General features: G+C 53.9%; 1 protein-coding gene across 1 annotated transcript in view; it reads right to left on the reverse strand.

Annotated features, from left to right (window-relative positions):
- Positions 1-3,364: 3,364 nt before the first annotated feature.
- cyldl (cylindromatosis (turban tumor syndrome), like) overlaps positions 3,365-18,887 on the reverse strand; it is a 63,980-nt gene continuing 48,457 nt past the window's right edge. The window contains exons 12-15 of the mRNA XM_063044583.1: positions 16,308-16,416; positions 13,169-13,287; positions 8,985-9,195; positions 3,365-5,803 (exon numbers count right to left, since the gene is read on the reverse strand). Of these exons, the coding sequence (XP_062900653.1) occupies positions 5,619-5,803; positions 8,985-9,195; positions 13,169-13,287; positions 16,308-16,416 (624 nt within the window). The 3' untranslated portion in view covers positions 3,365-5,618. The remainder of the gene's footprint in view (positions 5,804-8,984; positions 9,196-13,168; positions 13,288-16,307; positions 16,417-18,887) is intronic.

Raw genomic sequence — 18,887 nt, forward strand, 5'->3', positions numbered from 1 at the left:
CCGGCGGTTCTAAGACCTTAAGACATCGGAGCAAGGTTTGAGCCTGCACTCTCTGGACTTTGAAAGAATGAGGAGGATATTTTAGCCAGAGGGTGATGAAACTGGAATTCACTGCCACAGACGGCTGTGGCGGCCAAGCCCTCGGGTATATTTCCAGCAGAGGTCGATAAGTTCTCTCTGGTAGACTGGGGAATGATGCACATTGAATCCGAACTTGTAGATGAGTTTACTGCTGGGGGAGGTAGCATTGCTAAACTGCATTGCCCATTCGGTAACGCTCCCGAAATGGGAGGCGGTTAATGACCAACCACCTGGTGAGCAACCTGGAGTTCATTAGAGACCATTTGGCCCATCTTGTCTGTGCCAGTTGAAAAAGAGCTGCCCACTTAATTGTCCTGACGAAGGGTCTCGGCCTGAAACGTCGACTGCACCTCTTCCTACAGATGCTGCTTGGCCTGCTGCGTTCACCAGCAACTTTGATGTATGTTGCCCACTTAATTGCCTTTTTCTTGAGCAGTGGAGGGGAAGGGCGGAGGGGGAGAGGTGAGGAAGGCACGGGAGGGAGGGGGAGAGGAAGGGAGGGAAGGGGGAAGTTTAGACAGAAGGGAGGGAGAGGGGTGAGGAGGAGTGAAGAGAGTTCAGACAGGAGGAAGCTTAGGAGTGAGACAGAAATTAACAGTATTAGCTTTGTTTGTCACACGTACACCGGACGTACTGAGAAATATGTCGTTTGTGTCAATGACCAGCACAGTCTGAGGATGTGCCGGGGGCAGCCCACAAGTGTGGCCATGCTTCTGACCCCAATGTAGCACGCCCACACCTCACTGACCTCAACGTAGCACGCCCACACCTTACCGACCCCAACGTAGCACGCCCACACCTCACTGTCCCCAACGTAGCACGCCCACACCTTACCGACCCCAACGTAGCACGCCCACACCTTACCGACCCCAACATAGCACGCCCACACCTTACCGACCCCAACGTAGCACGCCCACACCTTACCGACCCCAACGTAGCACGCCCACACCTCACTGACCCCAACGTAGCACACCCACACCTTACCGACCCCAACATAGCACGCCCACACCTCATTGTCCCCAACGTAGCACGCCCACACCTTACCGACCCCAACGTAGCACGCCCACACCTCACTGACCCCAACGTAGCACGCCCACACCTCACTGACCTCAACGTAGCACGCCCACACCTCACTGTCCCCAACGTAGCACGCCCACACCTCATTGTCCCCAACGTAGCACGCCCACACCTTACCGACCCCAACGTAGCACACCCACACCTCACTGACCCCAACGTAGCACGCCCACACCTCACTGACCTCAACGTAGCACGCCCACACCTCACTGTCCCCAACGTAGCACGCCCACACCTCACTGACCCCAACGTAGCACGCCCACACCTCACTGACCTCAACGTAGCACGCCCACACCTCACTGTCCCCAACGTAGCACGCCCACACCTTACCGACCTCAACGTAGCACGCCCACACCTCACTGTCCCCAACGTAGCACGCCCACACTTTACCGACCCCAACGTAGCACGCCCACACCTCACTGACCTCAACGTAGCACGCCCACACCTCACTGTCCCCAACGTAGCACGCCCACACTTTACCGACCCCAACGTAGCACGCCCACACCTCACTGACCTCAACGTAGCACGCCCACACCTCACTGTCCCCAACGTAGCACGCCCACACCTCACTGTCCCCAATGTAGCACGCCCACACCTCACTGTCCCCAACGTAGCACGCCCACACCTCACTGTCCCCAACGTAGCACGCCCACACTTTACCGACCCCAACGTAGCACGCCCACACCTCACTGACCTCAACGTAGCACGCCCACACCTCACTGTCCCCAACGTAGCACGCCCACACTTTACCGACCCCAACGTAGCACGCCCACACCTCACTGTCCCCAACGTAGCACGCCCACACCTCACTGTCCCCAACGTAGCACGCCCACACCTCACTGACCTCAACGTAGCACGCCCACACCTCACTGTCCCCAACGTAGCACGCCCACACCTCACTGTCCCCAACGTAGCACGCCCACACCTCACTGTCCCCAACGTAGCACGCCCACACCTCACTGTCCCCAATGTAGCACGCCCACACCTCACTGTCCTCAACGTAGCACGCCCACACCTCACTGACCTCAACGTAGCACGCCCACACCTCACTGACCCCAACGTAGCACGCCCACACCTCACTGTCCCCAATGTAGCACGCCCACACCTCACTGTCCCCAACGTAGCACGCCCACACCTCACTGTCCCCAACGTAGCACGCCCACACCTCACTGTCCCCAACGTAGCACGCCCACACCTCACTGTCCCCAACGTAGCACGCCCACACCTCACTGTCCCCAATGTAGCACGCCCACACCTCACTGTCCCAACGTAGCACGCCCACACCTCACTGTCCCCAACGTAGCACGCCCACACCTCACTGTCCCCAACGTAGCACGCCCACACCTCACTGTCCCCAACGTAGCACGCCCACACCTCACTGTCCCCAATGTAGCACGCCCACACCTCACTGTCCCAACGTAGCACGCCCACACCTCACTGTCCCCAACGTAGCACGCCCACAGCTCACTGTCCCCAATGTAGCACGCCCACACCTCACTGTCCCCAACGTAGCACGCCCACACCTCACTGACCCCAATGTAGCACGCCCACACCTCACTGTCCCAACGTAGCACGCCCACACCTCACTGTCCCCAACGTAGCACGCCCACACCTCACTGTCCCCAACGTAGCACGCCCACACCTCACTGTCCCCAATGTAGCACGCCCACACCTCACTGTCCCAACGTAGCACGCCCACACCTCACTGTCCCCAACGTAGCACGCCCACACCTCACTGTCCCCAATGTAGCACGCCCACACCTCACTGTCCCCAACGTAGCACGCCCACACCTCACTGTCCCCAATGTAGCACGCCCACACCTCACTGTCCCCAACGTAGCACGCCCACACCTCACTGACCCCAACGTAGCACGCCCACACCTCACTGTCCCCAATGTAGCACGCCCACACCTCACTGTCCCCAACGTAGCACGCCCACACCTCACTGTCCCCAACGTAGCACGCCCACACCTCACTGACCCTAACCCGTACGTCTTTGGACTGTGGGAGGAAACCCAAGCAGTCATGGGAAAATCGTACAAACTCCTGACAAACAGCGGTGGAAATTGGAATCCCAATCTCACAGCTGACTCGATTATAGATTTACATGAATCACATAGCACCCTGCCACTCACTCGGCAGAGATAAAGTGGGAGTGAATTCGGGCAGGAGGGAGGGAAAGACATTTCTGCACATCGTCACCACAATATTAAAATTAAATCTTTTTATTTATAAAGTTGAATATGCAAAACAACTGGCACTGAAGACTGGAGCCTGAAGCGGGTAGCTGGGACCAGCGTCAAGGGCTGGGGCGGACGGTGAGGAGACACCCCTGGCAAAGGAAAGCCAGAGGCGGTCAAGGCCCGAAGGTCAATCCTATGATCCAGTCAGTTTTGGGAGGGGTCGCTACCCAGAGGTCAGCAAAGTCCAGAGGTCAAAGTTCAGAGCTCGGCAGGTCCAGAGGCCGAGGCTGCGTCTGAACCAGGGATGGGAGGTTGGGGGCCCAATGCCTGTGAATGGGAGGGTCTGGGGAACAGGACTGGCAGCCTGTCCTGTGTGAATGGGTGGGAAAGGGGCTTGTTTTCTGTTGCCTTGTGCTGTTGTATTGTTCTGCTGAATATTGTGGATGTGCAAAGCTGGCACCGGAACGTGTGGTGACACGTGTGGGCTGCCCCCAGCACATCCTTAGTCTGTGTCGGTTGTTAATGAAGACCATGCGTCTCACTGTACAGTTCCACGTACAAGTGGCAAACAGACGAACCTGAATCTGAGGCACTGAGAACAAATGGGCTGCAGGAAACCAACGCCGACGTTTCTCGTCCTGAAGACCAACAGCCTGTCCCTCAGGGTCACCGGAGTCACATCCTGGAACTCCACACTGTGGGAGCAATCACCTTCACTGGGGGTGCCATGGTTCCAATATCGACTCATCACGACAACTTCGGAGGGGTAATGAACGCTGGCCTTCTCAGAGAAAATCACTCAAACCTTCCGTTTGTCTGTGAAGCCTGAGGGGGGGCAGGGGTGGGCCAGGGCTGCCCTGGGCCAAAGGGTGAACATCTGGCTGATGCAGCCAGGGACAAGCAAACATCTGGGCAACCGAACAGCGTGATGAACATCTGGATAATCTGGCACAGGACAAACATCTGGATTGACCAGTACAGGACAAACAGAAGGACAGACCGTCACAGGAGAAATAGATTGACATACCGTCACAGGACAAACAGATTGACAGACTGTCACAGGACTGTTGGCCAGAAGGAACTACAGTCTACAAATTAGTGGATTCAGATGATTCAAGGACAGGGGAAGTTGACAAACTAATTGTCCGTGTTTCCCCCATTTTGTGAACTCTGAACTGGTTCCTGCTCTGGGATCACCTAACGAGAGCAACTGAATGTGGACAGAAGGAGCTGCTAAACCTGAGACCATTCTCAGATGAGTAGATATTTATCATGTAAGGTGCCAGCCCTACCAAAGAATCAATCTGTAATCTTGTTAGACTCAGTGCCCGAGTCCCCTAGTTTAACTGGTTTGGACCAGTCAGAGTTGAAAGACACAAATACACAAGGCTGGAGGGTAGAAGCATGAAACAACGTTGGTTGTAGACCCGGACTAGAACCGGTAAGGTGGGGACCCAGGTAGGTCAGGTGACCTGGCGCCAATGGGATGGAGATGCACCAGTTTAATTGACGAGGAACAGAGTCAGGAGCTCCAAGTACCCAACGGTGATGACTCTAAAGCAAGCAGAGACCAACCATCACGGATAAGGAGGACCCCAGGGACACGTGGGGATCGGGACCACGAGTCACACTTGGCCAGCGTTGTCTCCTTTCTTGGGTAATACCTTTTCTCTTCATCGACTGTTCATGGAGGGTTGGGAAATCCTGGTGGGTGCACATTGGTAGTGAACCCACGTGCGTTTTAGTTGAGACAATAAGGGTTACTTGTCGGTAAATATGTGCCTACAGGTGTGATCCTTACAACAGGACAAACTGGCACTGGGAAAACATCTGGACATGACATAGGTCAAACATCTGGACAACTCAGCACACGATAAACCTCAGGACTAAACCACACAGCAATGGCTTCTTACAGCACGGAGCAACCGGGGGGAGGAGGATAGAAGGTGGCTGAGGGAGGGACAGGTGGGTTGGAGGGGGGCTAAGATGTCACCACAACTCGGCCAGGCCACGGATGGTTTGAAGGATGGTGAGCTGGACCCATTTCCCAAGCCCTTCAGCCCCGCTGTCAGACAGCACGTTCCTGACCCAGACACAGCGTCCTCGTTACAGTGCCAGTCTCTGACTGAGTGCCAGAACACGACCCAGTGCAAATTCATGTAGCAGAGCCGGTGCCAGTTGTGACGAAGCCCGGCTGGTTGAGGTGACTGCCCTCCAACCTGCCGCCCCCCCCTCCCCCCCCATCGTCTCCTGCAGCAAGCCGGGGCCCAGGGCCTGGGGTCACCGGTAGACGGCCATCCTGGGGTTCTGGTACAGGTACATGTAGGCGTCACACAGCTGCCGCTTGGCCACCCCCTCCAGGTCCCGGGGGCTCAGCTTGGCGAGGCGGGCGGGGGGCACGTGGGTGTACAGCCCCACCTCGGGGCAAGGCGTCACCGACGGGATGTTGTAGCCGCTCTCTCCGCCTGTAGGGATCACAAGAGCCGTCAGAGCACACCCGCCCAAGGCCACTCCAGCCACCCCAGCGCTCTGGGCCGGCAGCTCAGCAAGATCCCAGTCTAGACACTGTCAGTCACGCGCGCATGGTTGGGGCGCGGGCAGCGCTGGAGGAGCCCAGTGGGTCCTGACGGAGGGGGAGGAGGAGGGAAGAAAATGAGGGTGGGATGAGGAAGGTGCAGTGAGGTGGATGGAGAGGGCTGAGACCAGGTGGACCACGGTCACCACAGTTTAGCCGGGCAGACAGAACCAACATGGACGGTGTGAAGGATGGGAAACTGTCCCTGTTGGGCAAGCACCCCCACATCTTAGTCCCAGTGCCACACCCTTCATCTTTCGGGTCGAGACATCATGGGCCGAAGGGCCTGTACTGATCTGGGTGACTCTTCATTTCAGCTGTGAGACCGAGGGGAGATAGCCAATATAGCGGGGGAAAGACTCAGGGCAAAGTTGAGCGAGGTCCAGGCATTGCTGTTGGCAGCCGAGCATGAGGGATGGCCTGACAGATGTGTACCAGATGATATGAGGCATAGAATGAGTAGACAGCCAGAGACTTTTCCCAGAGATACAAAGGCTAACATGAGTGAGTGGGGAGGGAGATCTTTTCTCTTCCCCCACACAGAGTGAAGTATGTGTGGTACATGCTGCCAGGGGTGTTGGTCAATTAGGGACGTTAAACACAACTCTTACATAGGCACATAGGTAAAGGAGTTTCTTAAACATCTCCGTCCCTACCACCACGCCCAACTTAAACCCACAGCCGGGAACCTGGGGTGAGAGGGTGGAGGAGATTTGTTTGGGCTGGGATTCTCTACAGAGGTAGAGGGAGGGGGAGGAACAGAAATGGATGATTACTGTACCAGGTTTTTGAAGTTTTAGAAATGATAGAGGAGGAGGTAAAAGGGGGGTGGGGTTACACTACTAATCAGGGGTAATATCACTCGGGGGAGACATAATGGAGGGGTCAGACACTGATTCCATTTGGGTGGAGCTCAGGAATAGTCAGGGTGCAAACACACTGAGATTGTACTGCAGACCCGGTAATAGTTACTGGGACATCGAGGAACAGATAGGGAATCAGATTAAGGAAATGTATAAACATTATAGGGTTGTTGTCATGGGGGACTTCAACTTCCCTCACATAAACTGCATCCTCCTTAGGGGTAAGGGGTTTAGATGGGGCAGAATTAGGAAGGTTTCTTAAATCAGTATGTAGGCAGTGCAACGAGAGGATGGGCCGTACTGGACCTGGAGTTGGGCAATGGGTCTGGTCAGGTGACTGACCATTCAGTGGTGAATATTTAGGGACCACAACTCCTGAACTTTCAGGATAGCTATGGATAAGGTTAGGTATGGTCCTTGTGGGAAAGTTTTAAACTGGAGTAGGGCAAATTACAAGGGCATTAGGCAGGGACGAAGGATTAATTGGGAACTCCTTTTCTCCGGCCAGTCCACATCAGACATGTGGAGGGTGTTTAAAGATCAATTGCACAGAGTACAGGAAAGGTATGTTCCTGTTAGAAAGAAAAGGTGGAATGGAAAAGTAAGAGCGCCTTGGAAATCCAGGGAGGTGATGAATGTGGTCAAGAAGAGAAAGGAGAAGTATGTAAAGCTTCAGAAATTAGGATCAAATGAAGCACATCAGGGCTTTAAAGAAGCCAGAAGAGAACTAAAGAAGGACATTAGGAGACCAGGAGGGGCCATGAAAGGCCCTTATACATCCAGAGTATGAGGATAACTAGGGAGGGGATGGAACCTCTCAGGGATAAAGGGAGGAACATTTGCTCGGATGCGGAGAATGTGAGAAAGGTACTTATTCAGTATTTTGCTTCAGTATTTACAAAGGAAAAGGATATGGAGGGCCAGGGGATCAGTGCTGAGTGTATAAATATGTTAAGGCATTTAGAGGTTAAGGAGGAGCAAATGTTGGGCCTTCTAATGCATATTAAGATGGATAAGTCCCCAGGCTTGATGGGATTTACCCCAGGTTATTGAAGGAGGCAAAACGTGAGATTACTGAGCCCTTGACCAGTATCTTTGTGTCCTCTCTAGCCACAGGCGAGGTCCTGGAGGACTGGAGAGTGGCTAATTTGTACCTCTATTTACGAAGGGAATAGGGGAAAATCCTGGGAACTATAGCCCAGTGAGTCTCACGTCAGTTGCAGGAAAATTGCTGGTGAAAATTCTTTGGGATAGGACATATGAGCATTTGGAAAACCCATGTCCTAATTAGGGAGAGCCGGTTGTGCCTTACCAACTTGATTGAGTTTTTTGACAAGGTGACGACAGAGATTGATGAGGGTAGGGCAGTAGATGTTGTCCATATGGATTTCAGTAAGGCGTTTGACTAAGACCCTCATGGGAGGCTAATCCAGAAGATGAAGATGCACGGAGTTCGTAGGGAATGGGCTGTTTGGATTCACAACTGGCTTGTGCATAGAAGACAGGGTCGTGTTTAAGGTCCCACCATTTTCAGCCGCCCAGGGTCTACCCTCTGGAATCCTCCAGAATCCCTCACCGCCCCCCCGCCCTCTGGAATCCCTCACCACCCCCCGCCCTCTGGAATCCTCCGGAATCCCTCACCGCCCCCCGCCCTCTGGAATCCTCCGGAATCCCTCACCGCCCCCGCCCTCTGGAATCCCTCACCACCCCCCGCCCTCTGGAATCCTCCGGAATCCCTCACCGCCCCCCGCCCTCTGGAATCCCTCACCACCCCCTGCCCTCTGGAATCCCTCACCACCCCCCGCCCTCTGGAATCCTCCGGAATCCCTCACCGCCCCCCGCCCTCTGGAATCCCTCACCACCCCCTGCCCTCTGGAATCCTCCGGAATCCCTCACCGCCCCCCCGCCCTCTGGAATCCTCCGGAATCCCTCACCGCCCCCCGCCCTCTGGAATCCTCCGGAATCCCTCACCGCCCCCACCCTCTGGAATCCCTCACCACCCCCCACCCTCTGGAATCCTCCGGAATCCCTCACCGCCCCCCGCCCTCTGGAATCCCTCACCACCCCCCGCCCTCTGGAATCCTCCGGAATCCCTCACCGCCCCCCGCCCTCTGGAATCCTCCGGAATCCCTCACCGCCCCCCGCCCTCTGGAATCCCTCACCACCCCCCGCCCTGTGCCTGTCACCCATACCCGGCTGTGCTCTCACCGTGCCGATCTGACATGCTGTCAAAGAACATCCAGTCTCCGTCGCCGGGGCCGTACTTGATGAAGGAGACGTAGTGGCTGGTCTCAATGCACAACATGGCGAAGAGCTGCATCTTCTCACGAGGCACCCGTGCCCTCTGGCTCCGCTCGTATTCGGGAGGGCACTGGAGCATCATCGACTTGTGTGCTCGTCGGGAAGGATGTTTGTGAACCTGCGGGCGAGGTGAAGAGGAGCGCACATCAATCAGAAACACCTCTGTGTCAGTCACAGGGTTCGTCCTGAAGGTCCGTCCTGGGACCCACAAAGAAGGCATGACCATGGCTATACTACATCAGGAGCCTACGTCACCAAAGACTCTAGCAGATCTCCGCAGATGTACCGTGTCTGCATGGATTTCGTCCGGGTGCTCTGGTTTCCTCCCACAGTGCAAAAACATATCTGTGGGTAGGTGAGTTGGTCATTGTAAATCGTCCTGTGACTAATTCGGGGGATTGCTGGGTGGTGTGACTCAAAGGGCCGAAATGGGCTGTTCGCGCCTGTATCTTCATAATAAACGATAAAACTTACCAACCCGAATTGATACGTCTTTGGGGAGAACGTGGGAGGAAACCACGAGGTGATGAGGACAACGTGGAAACTCCTTGTGAACAGTGGTGGGAATTGAACCCCGATCTCTGACTGCTTCCGTGTAAACTGTTACGCTAACCACCACGTGACGTGCCACCCCTTAAAAAGGCTGTATAAAGGTAGAACTTGATACCACATGGGTAGTAACTGACTTGATGACACCAACAGACACCATCAGTCTCATATCACTGATGGCAAAGTGGCCAAGAGGTGGAAATTCATCTCCTCCCTCTGGTTCCACTCCTCCTCCCCTGTCTCCCATGGTCCATTCACCTCCCCTACCAGATTCCTCCTTCCTCAATCCTTTATCTCTTCCACCTATCACCTCCCAGCTTCTCACGTTATCCTTCTTCCCATTACCTGGTCTCACCCATCACCTGCCAGCTTGTCCCCTCCTCCTCCTCCTCCTCGCCCAACCTTCTTATCCTGGCTCCTTCCTCCTTCCTTCCCAGTGCCGATGAGGTGACTCAGCTCAAGTCATTGACCATTTATCCCCCTCCACAGATGCTGACTGACCTGCTGAATTATAGTTCGTTTAATTCTCATTCAACCATACATGAATACTGCCAAATGAAACATTTTCCCTCTGGGGCCAAGCTGCAAAACACATAACCAACAGCCCATAGCACAAATAGCATATATGGTTATGATTTCATAAAAACAGTCACAAAGAAAAAAAAATATAGAACCCAAGTGGTGTGACTCTTGATGGATAGCAAGTTGTCCTGGTCCAGCTTGTTTCACCAGGCGAACACTAGAGGGCAGCACCGAATGGACACTGGAGTTGGAGAGGGCAGCAATGAGCAGACACCTGGTGGGGGGGGGTTTTAGCAATGAGCGTACACTGGGGGGGGTCAGCAACGAGTGGACACGGGGGGGGTCAGCAACGAGCGGACACTGGGGTGGGGTCACTGGGGGTCAGAATGAGTGGACACGGGGGTGGTGTGGTCAGTAACGAGTGGACACGGGGGGGGATCAGTAACGAGTGGACACGGGGGGGGGGTCAGCAATGAGCGGACACCGGGGTGGGGTCACTGGAGGGTCAGAATGAGTGGACACAGGGGTGATATGGTCAGTAACGAGTGGACACGGGTGGGGTGTATCAGTAACGAGTGGACACGGGGGGCGGGTGTGGTCAGCAACGAGTGGACACCGGGGGGGGGGTGTGGTCAGCAATGAGCAGACACCGGGGTGGGGTCACTGGGGGGTCAGAATGAGTGGACACAGGGGTGATGTGGTCAGTAACGAGTGGACACGGGGGGGGGGTCAGCAATGAGTGGACACCGGGGTGGGGGGGGGTATGGTCAGCAATGAGCAGACACCAGGGTGGGGTCACTGGGGGGTCAGAATGAGTGGACACAGGGGTGATGTGGTCAGTAATGAGTGGACACGGGGGGGGGGTCAGCAATGAGCAGACACCGGGGTGGGGTCACTGGGGGTCAGAATGAGTGGACACAGGGGTGATGTGGTCAGTAATGAGTGGACAAGGGGGGGGCGGTCAGCAATGAGCAGACACCGGGGTGGGGTCACTGGGGGGGTCAGAATGAGTGGACACAGGGGTGATATGGTCAGTAACGAGTGGACACGGGGGGCGGGTGTGGTCAGCAACGAGTGGACACCGGGGGGGGGTGTGGTCAGCAATGAGCAGACACCGGGGTGGGGTCACTGGGGGGTCAGAATGAGTGGACACAGGGGTGATGTGGTCAGTAACGAGTGGACACAGGGGGGGGGGTCAGCAATGAGCAGACACCAGGGTGGGGTCACTGGGGGTCAGAATGAGTGGACACAGGGGTGATGTGGTCGGTAACGAGTGGACACGGGGGGGGGGGGGTCAGCAATGAGTGGACACCGGGGGGGGGGGTGTGGTCAGCAATGAGCAGACACCGGGGTGGGGTCACTGGGGGGTCAGAATGAGTGGACACGGGTGAGGTGTATCAGTAATGAGGGGACACGGGGGGGGTCAGCAATGAGCGGACACCGGGGTGGGGTCACTGGGGGTCAGAATGAGTGGACACAGGGGTGATGTGGTCAGTAACGAGTGGACACGGGGGTGGGGGTCAGCAATGAGCGGACACCGGGGTGGGGTCACTGGAGGGTCAGAATGAGTGGACACTGGTGGGTTGTAGGATCACCTGTTGCAGTCACCCAGGACAGCAGACACTGAAGTGGTGTGGGAGAGCCTCTGGGTGCTGCCTGAATCCGTACTGGGTGGGGGCAGACCATCAAAGTCCCGGTGAAATGGCGCGGGCCAACCCCACTATATCAATTTCTGTAGTTGCATCGCCGAGAGGATTCTGACCGGTTGTATCACGGCCTGGGGTGAAGGCGCCGATGCACAGGATCGTAAACTCGGCCAGCTCCACCACGGGTCCAACCCTCGCTGCCATGGAGGGCATCTTCAGCGGGCAGTGCCTCAACAGGACAGCATCCATCACTTTGCATCCTCACCATTCAGGTCATCGACAGGAGCCTGCAGCTCACACTCAATGTCTCAGAAACAGCTTCTGCCCCTCTGCCATCAGATTTAGCAATGGTCCAACAAGAGGCCCTGTGCTGTACTGTCACGTTCGATGTTTAACGCCTGTACTGTGCCGTCGTGTTCGATGTTTAATCCCTGTGCGCTGTCGTGTTCGATGTTTAATGCCTGTACTGCGCTGTCGTGTTCGATGTTTAATCCCTGTGTGCTGTCGTGTTCGATGTTTAATACCTGTACTGTGCTGTCGTGTTCGATGTTTAATGCCTGTACTGTGCTGTCGTGTTCGATGTTTAATGCCTGTACTGTGCCGTCGTGTTCGATGTTTAATCCCTGTGCGCTGTCGTGTTCGATGTTTAATGCCTGTACTGCGCTGTCGTGTTCGATGTTTAATCCCTGTGTGCTGTCGTGTTCGATGTTTAATACCTGTACTGTGCCGTCGTGTTCGATGTTTAATGCCTGTACTGTGCTGTCGTGTTCGATGTTTAATGCCTGTACTGTGCTGTCGTGTTCGATGTTTAATACCTGTACTGTGCTGTCGTGTTCGATGTTCAATCCCTGTGCGCTGTCGTGTTCGATGTTTAATCCCTGTGCGCTGTCGTGTTCGATGTTTAATGCCTGTACTGTCACGTTCGATGTTTAATGCCTGTACTGTGCTGTCGTGTTCGATGTTTAATACCTGTACTGTGCCGTCGTGTTCGATGTTTAACGCCTGTACTGTGCCGTCGTGTTCGATGTTTAATGCCTGTACTGTGCTGTCGTGTTCGATGTTTAATACCTGTACTGTGCCGTCGTGTTCGATGTTCAATCCCTGTGCGCTGTCGTGTTCGATGTTCAATCCCTGTGCGCTGTCGTGTTCGATGTTTAATGCCTGTGCGCTGTCGTGTTCGATGTTTAACGCCTGTACTGTGCTGTCGTGTTCGATGTTTAATGCCTGTGCGCTGTCGTGTTCGATGTTTAATGCTTGTGCACTGTACTGCCTTCACAAAACAACACATTTCACAACGTACAAGTCGGCGTTAGCAAAGCTGATCGTAATTACAGGAAACTATCCTACCCCACAGATGAGGAACGCATACAGTACCTGATACCAGCAAGCGTCACAGTACTGCTTGAGGCCTGTTTTTGAAAACAGCTTGTCCTTGAAGCATTCTTCGCACTCCTGGGTGGCCAGATCTGCACACAGACAGCATTCTCGGGGACCTGAAAGGGCAGGGGAAAGGGTTAATACCTGGCCCTGGACAATGTAGCCATGTCAACACCCTGCTGGCAGCTGGAAGGGATGCTCAGCTCCCAACCCGACACCACCAACAGGTGACAGGTGAAGTCAGGTGGATGGAAAAGGTAAAGGGCTGGAACAGAAGGAAGCTGATAGAGGACAGTGGAACATGGGAGAACGGGAGGGAAGAGGGGCAGCAGAGGGAGATGATGGGCTGGTGAGGAGAGGAGAAGAGAAGAAATTCGATTCAAAATTGGCTTGATAGAAGCTGTGGAAGCTGCACAAAGGCAAAGGTTGCAGTAATGTCCAGACCAGGAGAGTTTGCAGACAGTGTGCAGACATCCCAGGGATAATGTCCAGGCCAGGAGAGTTTACAGACAGTGTGCAGACAAACCAGGGATAATGTCCAGACCAGGAGAGTTTACAGACAGGGTGCAGACATCCCAGGAATAATGTCCAGACCAGGAGAGTTTACAGACAGTGTGCAGACATCCCAGGGATAATAGCCAGACCAGGAGAGTTTACAGACAGGGTGCAGACATCCCAGGGATAATGTCCAGACCAGGAGAGTTTACAGACAGTGTGCAGACATCCCAGGCAAGAGAGGTCTTTGAAGAACAAAGTTTCCCTTCGTACAGCAGGCCCAGAGCCATTTGGCATACTGAGACAAGATAAGGATGTAATCAAAAGATCCAAAACTCACATCAACTAGGGGACAATTACTAATTTCAAACTAGTTGTTAGCTTGTAGTTCCTATTGACTTTTGACAGCTGCATTGTGAATGATGGTTGAAAATAAATAATTTGAACATATACAGATTGCCAGTTGGCCAATATCTGTAACGGCTAGTTAGTTTCTGTATAAAAGTGTCAGTTCTTTATTCAAACTTTAGAAGAGTTTGGCGACAGGAGCCGGGCTCTTCTCTCATGCACAGGTAAGGGGTGGCGCTGAGTTATCAGAGTCTTGTGAACTGGCCACAACAAAGCCAGAGAGTGGTAGTGGATGGTCGCCTCTCTGACTGGAGGCCTGTGACTAGTGGTGTGCCACAGGGATTGGTACTGTTGTTCGTCATCTGTATCAACGATTTGGATGGTAACATCATTAACTGGATCAGCAAATTTGCCAATGACACCAAGATTGGGGATGTAAGGGACAGTGAGGAAGACGATTATAGTTTGCCGAGGATCTGCACCAGCTGGAAAAATGGGCTGAAAAATGGCAGATGGAATTTAATGTAGACAAGTGTGAGGTTTTTATACTTCTGTCAGACCAACCAGGATAGTTCTTACACAGTGAACAACAGGACACTGAGGAGTGTGGTTGAACAAAGGGATCTGGGAATACAGGTCCATAATTCATTGAAAGTGGTGTCACAAGAAAGCTTTTGGCACATTGGCCTTCATAATCAATGTATTGAGTACAGGAGATGCAATGTTATGTTGAAATTGTATAAGATGTTGGTAAGGCCTAATTTGGAGAAGTGTGTGCAGTTTTAGTCACCTACCTACAGGAAAGAGGTAAACAAGGTTGAAAGAGTACAGAGAAAATTCACAAGAATGTTGCTGGGACTTAAAGAGTTGAGTTAAAGGAAAGATTGAACAGGTTTGGACTTTATTCCCTGGAACGTAGAAGATTGAGAGGAGATTTGACAGAGGCATACAAAATTATGAGGGGTATAGATAGAGGTCATGGGTTAAGGGTGAAAGGTGAAAAGTTTAAGAGGAACATGAAGGGAAACTTCTTCACTCAGAGGGTTGTGAGAGTGTGGAACGAACTGCCAGCACAAGTGGTGCATGTGAGCTCAATTTCAACATTTAAGATAAATTTGGATAGGTACATGGGCAGTAGAGATATGGAGGGTTATGGTCCCAATGCAGGTTGATGGGAGTGGGCAGTTTAAATATTTCACCACGGACTAGATGGGCTGAAGGGCCTGTTTCTGGACTGTAATTTTCTATGACTCTCTAAATATATATTTTAAAATCCAAGTAATTACTGCAAAGAGAAAGCAAGAATAGTGAGGTGACATTCATGGGTTCAATGTCCATTCAGAAATCTGATGGCAGAGGGGAAGAAGCTTTTCCTAAAACATTGAGTACATGGAGTATTGCACAGAGTCCGGTCACCCTGCTACAGGAAGATTGTCATTAAAATGGAGAGGGTGCAAAATACAATTTATGAATTTGTTACTGGGACAGGAGGAGCTGGGTCACAAGGAGAGGCTAGAAACACTAAGTGTTTTCCCTCGAGTGTAGGAGGCTGAGGTTTATGACATCACCGCAGGCATTGGTAAGGTGAATGGCCACAGTCTTTATACCAGAGTAGGGCAGTCCCAAACAAGACGGCAAAGCTTTACCCTGACGGGGGAAAGATTTTAAAGGGATCGATGGAACATTATTTTTCCACACAAAAGATGGTGAGAATATGTAACAAGCTGCCAGAAGAAGTGGTAGAGGCAGGTGGAATCACAAACTTGGTTGGGTACATGGGAGGGGGAGGTGAAGGACGAAATGGGCCAAATGCAGGCAAATAGGACGAGCTCTGGTAGGACAGTTGGTCAGCACGTGTGGGTCAGGCTGAAGGGCCTGATTCTGTACTCTATGGTCAAAGTTTTGAAGCCATCTGGCCCAATCTGATCTGCCATTCCATCACGGCAAATTTAATTTCCCTCTCAACCCCATTAAATTATTTACTGTTACTGCAAAATAACACATTTCACAACATATGTCAGTGATAATAACCTGATTCTAATTCTATTTTGCTCTCTTTTTGCACTATATATTATTTTTAATATATCTTATAACTTCCAGTGATTTTTAACATATTACACTGTACTGCTACCACAAAACAACAAATTTCATAAGATTTCAGTGATAATTAACCGGATTCTAAACTCAGTTTATCAAGTCCACCCCACCCCCACTCCTTGCTCAGCCCACGTCAGCGGTGTGGGGGGGGGGTGACCGTGCGCTCGACACCCGCGGGACACCCCCTTTTGCCTACTGTCACTCAGCAGATCAGTGATGTCCAGTTCCAGCGAGGGGATAATCTTCTCAAACATCTTGTAACTCTTCCCAAAACGAGGCATCTGGATGAAGAAGCAGGAGGGAACCTGGGAGGGGAGGAGGAGGAGGTAAAGAATTAATCTGAGAGGGTGGGGTAATTCCCCCTGTCCACAGAGTGAATCCAGTCCCACTGCAAAGACAGGCACAGAGGAACCAGGCGCGCTATCTAGTGGAGCACTGGGGTGGTGCTGACCTTCGGATGTCAGCAGATCCCACCAAGCTCAAGAAAGCTCTTCGCCCGGCCATGCTCTGTACTGCCGAGGCTGGCCAGACTGCATGTGGGAATACTCTACGCAGTTCTGGAGCTGGCATCGAAGGAAAGGTGTGATGGCCCTGGAGGGGCTCACAAGGACAATGCCAGGAATGAAAGGGTTAACATACGAGGAGCATTTGATGTCTCTGAGTCTGTACTCACTGGAGTTTAGAAGGATGAAATGGGGGGTGGGGGCGGTAGTGCAACAGTTAGTAGAGCACTTTACAACACCAGCAAACAGACGATCTGGTTACAATACCCCGGGAAGATGCAGCAGCCCTCTCAGGAGCCCATCAAAAGTGTTTTTGTCTGTTTTAATTGTCTCTTTTACAATCGCAAGACAAATGCGTGTACACATTTCTCTGCAGACTGCTGAGAACCGCTTGTTCTTGCTGATAACACACATACACCACTGATTTACAGGGCATGTCACTCAGGGACAAGGAATATACAGACATACGTAGTTTTTTTAGTGTGTGTATGACTATATGTTTACTGATATCTTGTATGTGCTATGTGTGCCTTGTGCTGTGTGTGACTGTTGGTGCTGTGTTTTGTACCTTGACCCTAGAGTAACGTGAATGACAATTAATCTTGAACTTAAATTCCCACCCGCCCGTCAGAAGTTTGTATGGTCTCCTGTGACCGTGCAGATTTCCTCCGGGTGCTCTGGTTTCCTCCAACATTCCAAAGGCCTAGGGGTTGGGGTTAGTGAGTTGTGGGCGTGTTCTGTCAGCACCGGAAGCATGGTGATACTTGAGGGCTACCCCCAGAACAATCCTCGGGCTGTGTTAGTAGTTAACACATTTTACTGTGTGCTTCAATGTAGACGTGACAAATAAAGATGATTTTAATCTTACCTCAGCCGAAAACTGAAAGACGTGGAAAGGACGTCTCCTATAGCGGGGGAGTCCAGGGCCAGAGGGCACAGCCAAAGAATAGAGGGACGTCCATTTAAAAAGGAGTCTTGAGAATAGAGAGGGAGGAGGGAAGGAGGGGATCAGAGAGGGAGATGGAGAAGGGAAATAGAAGGTGTGAGAGTGATAGGGAGAGAGGAGATGAGAGGGAGCGGGGGTGTGAGAGGGGGGGGTGAGAGGGAGGGGGGTGCGAGGGAGAAGGGGTGCAAGGGAGAGGGTGTGCAAGGGAGAAGGGGTGTGCGAGGGAGCGGGGGTGTGAGAGGGAGGGGGGTGCAAGGGAGGGGGGTGCAAGGGAGGGGGGTGCAAGGGAGGGGGGTGTGAGAGGGAGGGGTGTGCGAGGGAGGGGGGGTGTGAGAGGGAGTGGGGGTGTGAGAGGGAGGGGGGTGAGAGGGGGAGGGGGGTGTGAGGGAGAGGGGGTGTGAGGGAGAGGGGTGTGAGAGGGAGGGGGTGTGAGAGGGAGGGGGGGTGTGCGAGGGACGGGGTTGTGCGAGGGAGGGGGGTGTGCGAGGGAAGGGGTGTGCAAGGGAGGGGAGTGTGCGAGGGACAGGGTTGTGCAGGGAGGAGGGGTGTGCGAGGGAGGGGGGATGTGCGAGGGACGGGAGTGTGCGAGGGACGGGGTGTGCGAGGGACGGGGTGTGCGAGGGAGGGGGTGTGAGAGGGAGAGGGGGTGTGAGAGGGAGAGGGGGTGTGCGAGGGAGCGGGGTGTGCGAGGGAGGGGGTGTGAGAGGGAGAGGGGGTATGCGAGGGAGAGGGGGGTAGGAGAGGGGGGTGTGAGAGGGAGGGGGGATGCGAGGGAGGGGGATGCGAGGGAGGGGGGTGTGAGAGGGAGGGGATGTGTGCGAGGGAGGAGATGTGTGCGAGGGAGAGGGGTTGCGAGGGAGAGGGGCTGCGAGGGAGAGGGGCTGCGAGGGAGAGGGGGGTGCGAGGGAGGGGGCTGCGAGGGAGGGGGGTGCGAGGGAGAGGGGGTGCGAGGGAGAGGGGGGTGTGAGGGAGAGGGGGGTGTGAGGGAGAGGAGGGTGTGAGGGGGAGGGTGTGAGGGAGAGGGGGGTGAGGGAGAGGGGGGTGGGAGAGGGGGGTGTGAGGGAGAGGGGGGTGAGGGAGAGGGGGTGTGAGGGAGAGGGGGGTGTGAGGGAGAGGGAGTGAGGGAGAGGGGGGTGTGAGGGAGAGGGGGGTGTGAGGGAGAGGGGGGTGTGAGGGAGAGGGGGGTGAGGGAGAGGGGGTGTGAGGGAGAGGGGTGTGAGGGAGAGGGGTATGAGGGAGAGGGGTATGAGGGAGAGGGGGTGAGGGAGAGGGGGGTGTGAGGGAGAGGGGTGTGAGGGAGAGGGGTGTGAGGGAGAGGGGGTGTGAG

The sequence above is a fragment of the Mobula hypostoma genome, chromosome 3, assembly GCF_963921235.1.
Source record: "Mobula hypostoma chromosome 3, sMobHyp1.1, whole genome shotgun sequence".
Classification (NCBI taxonomy): Eukaryota; Metazoa; Chordata; class Chondrichthyes; order Myliobatiformes; family Myliobatidae; genus Mobula; species Mobula hypostoma.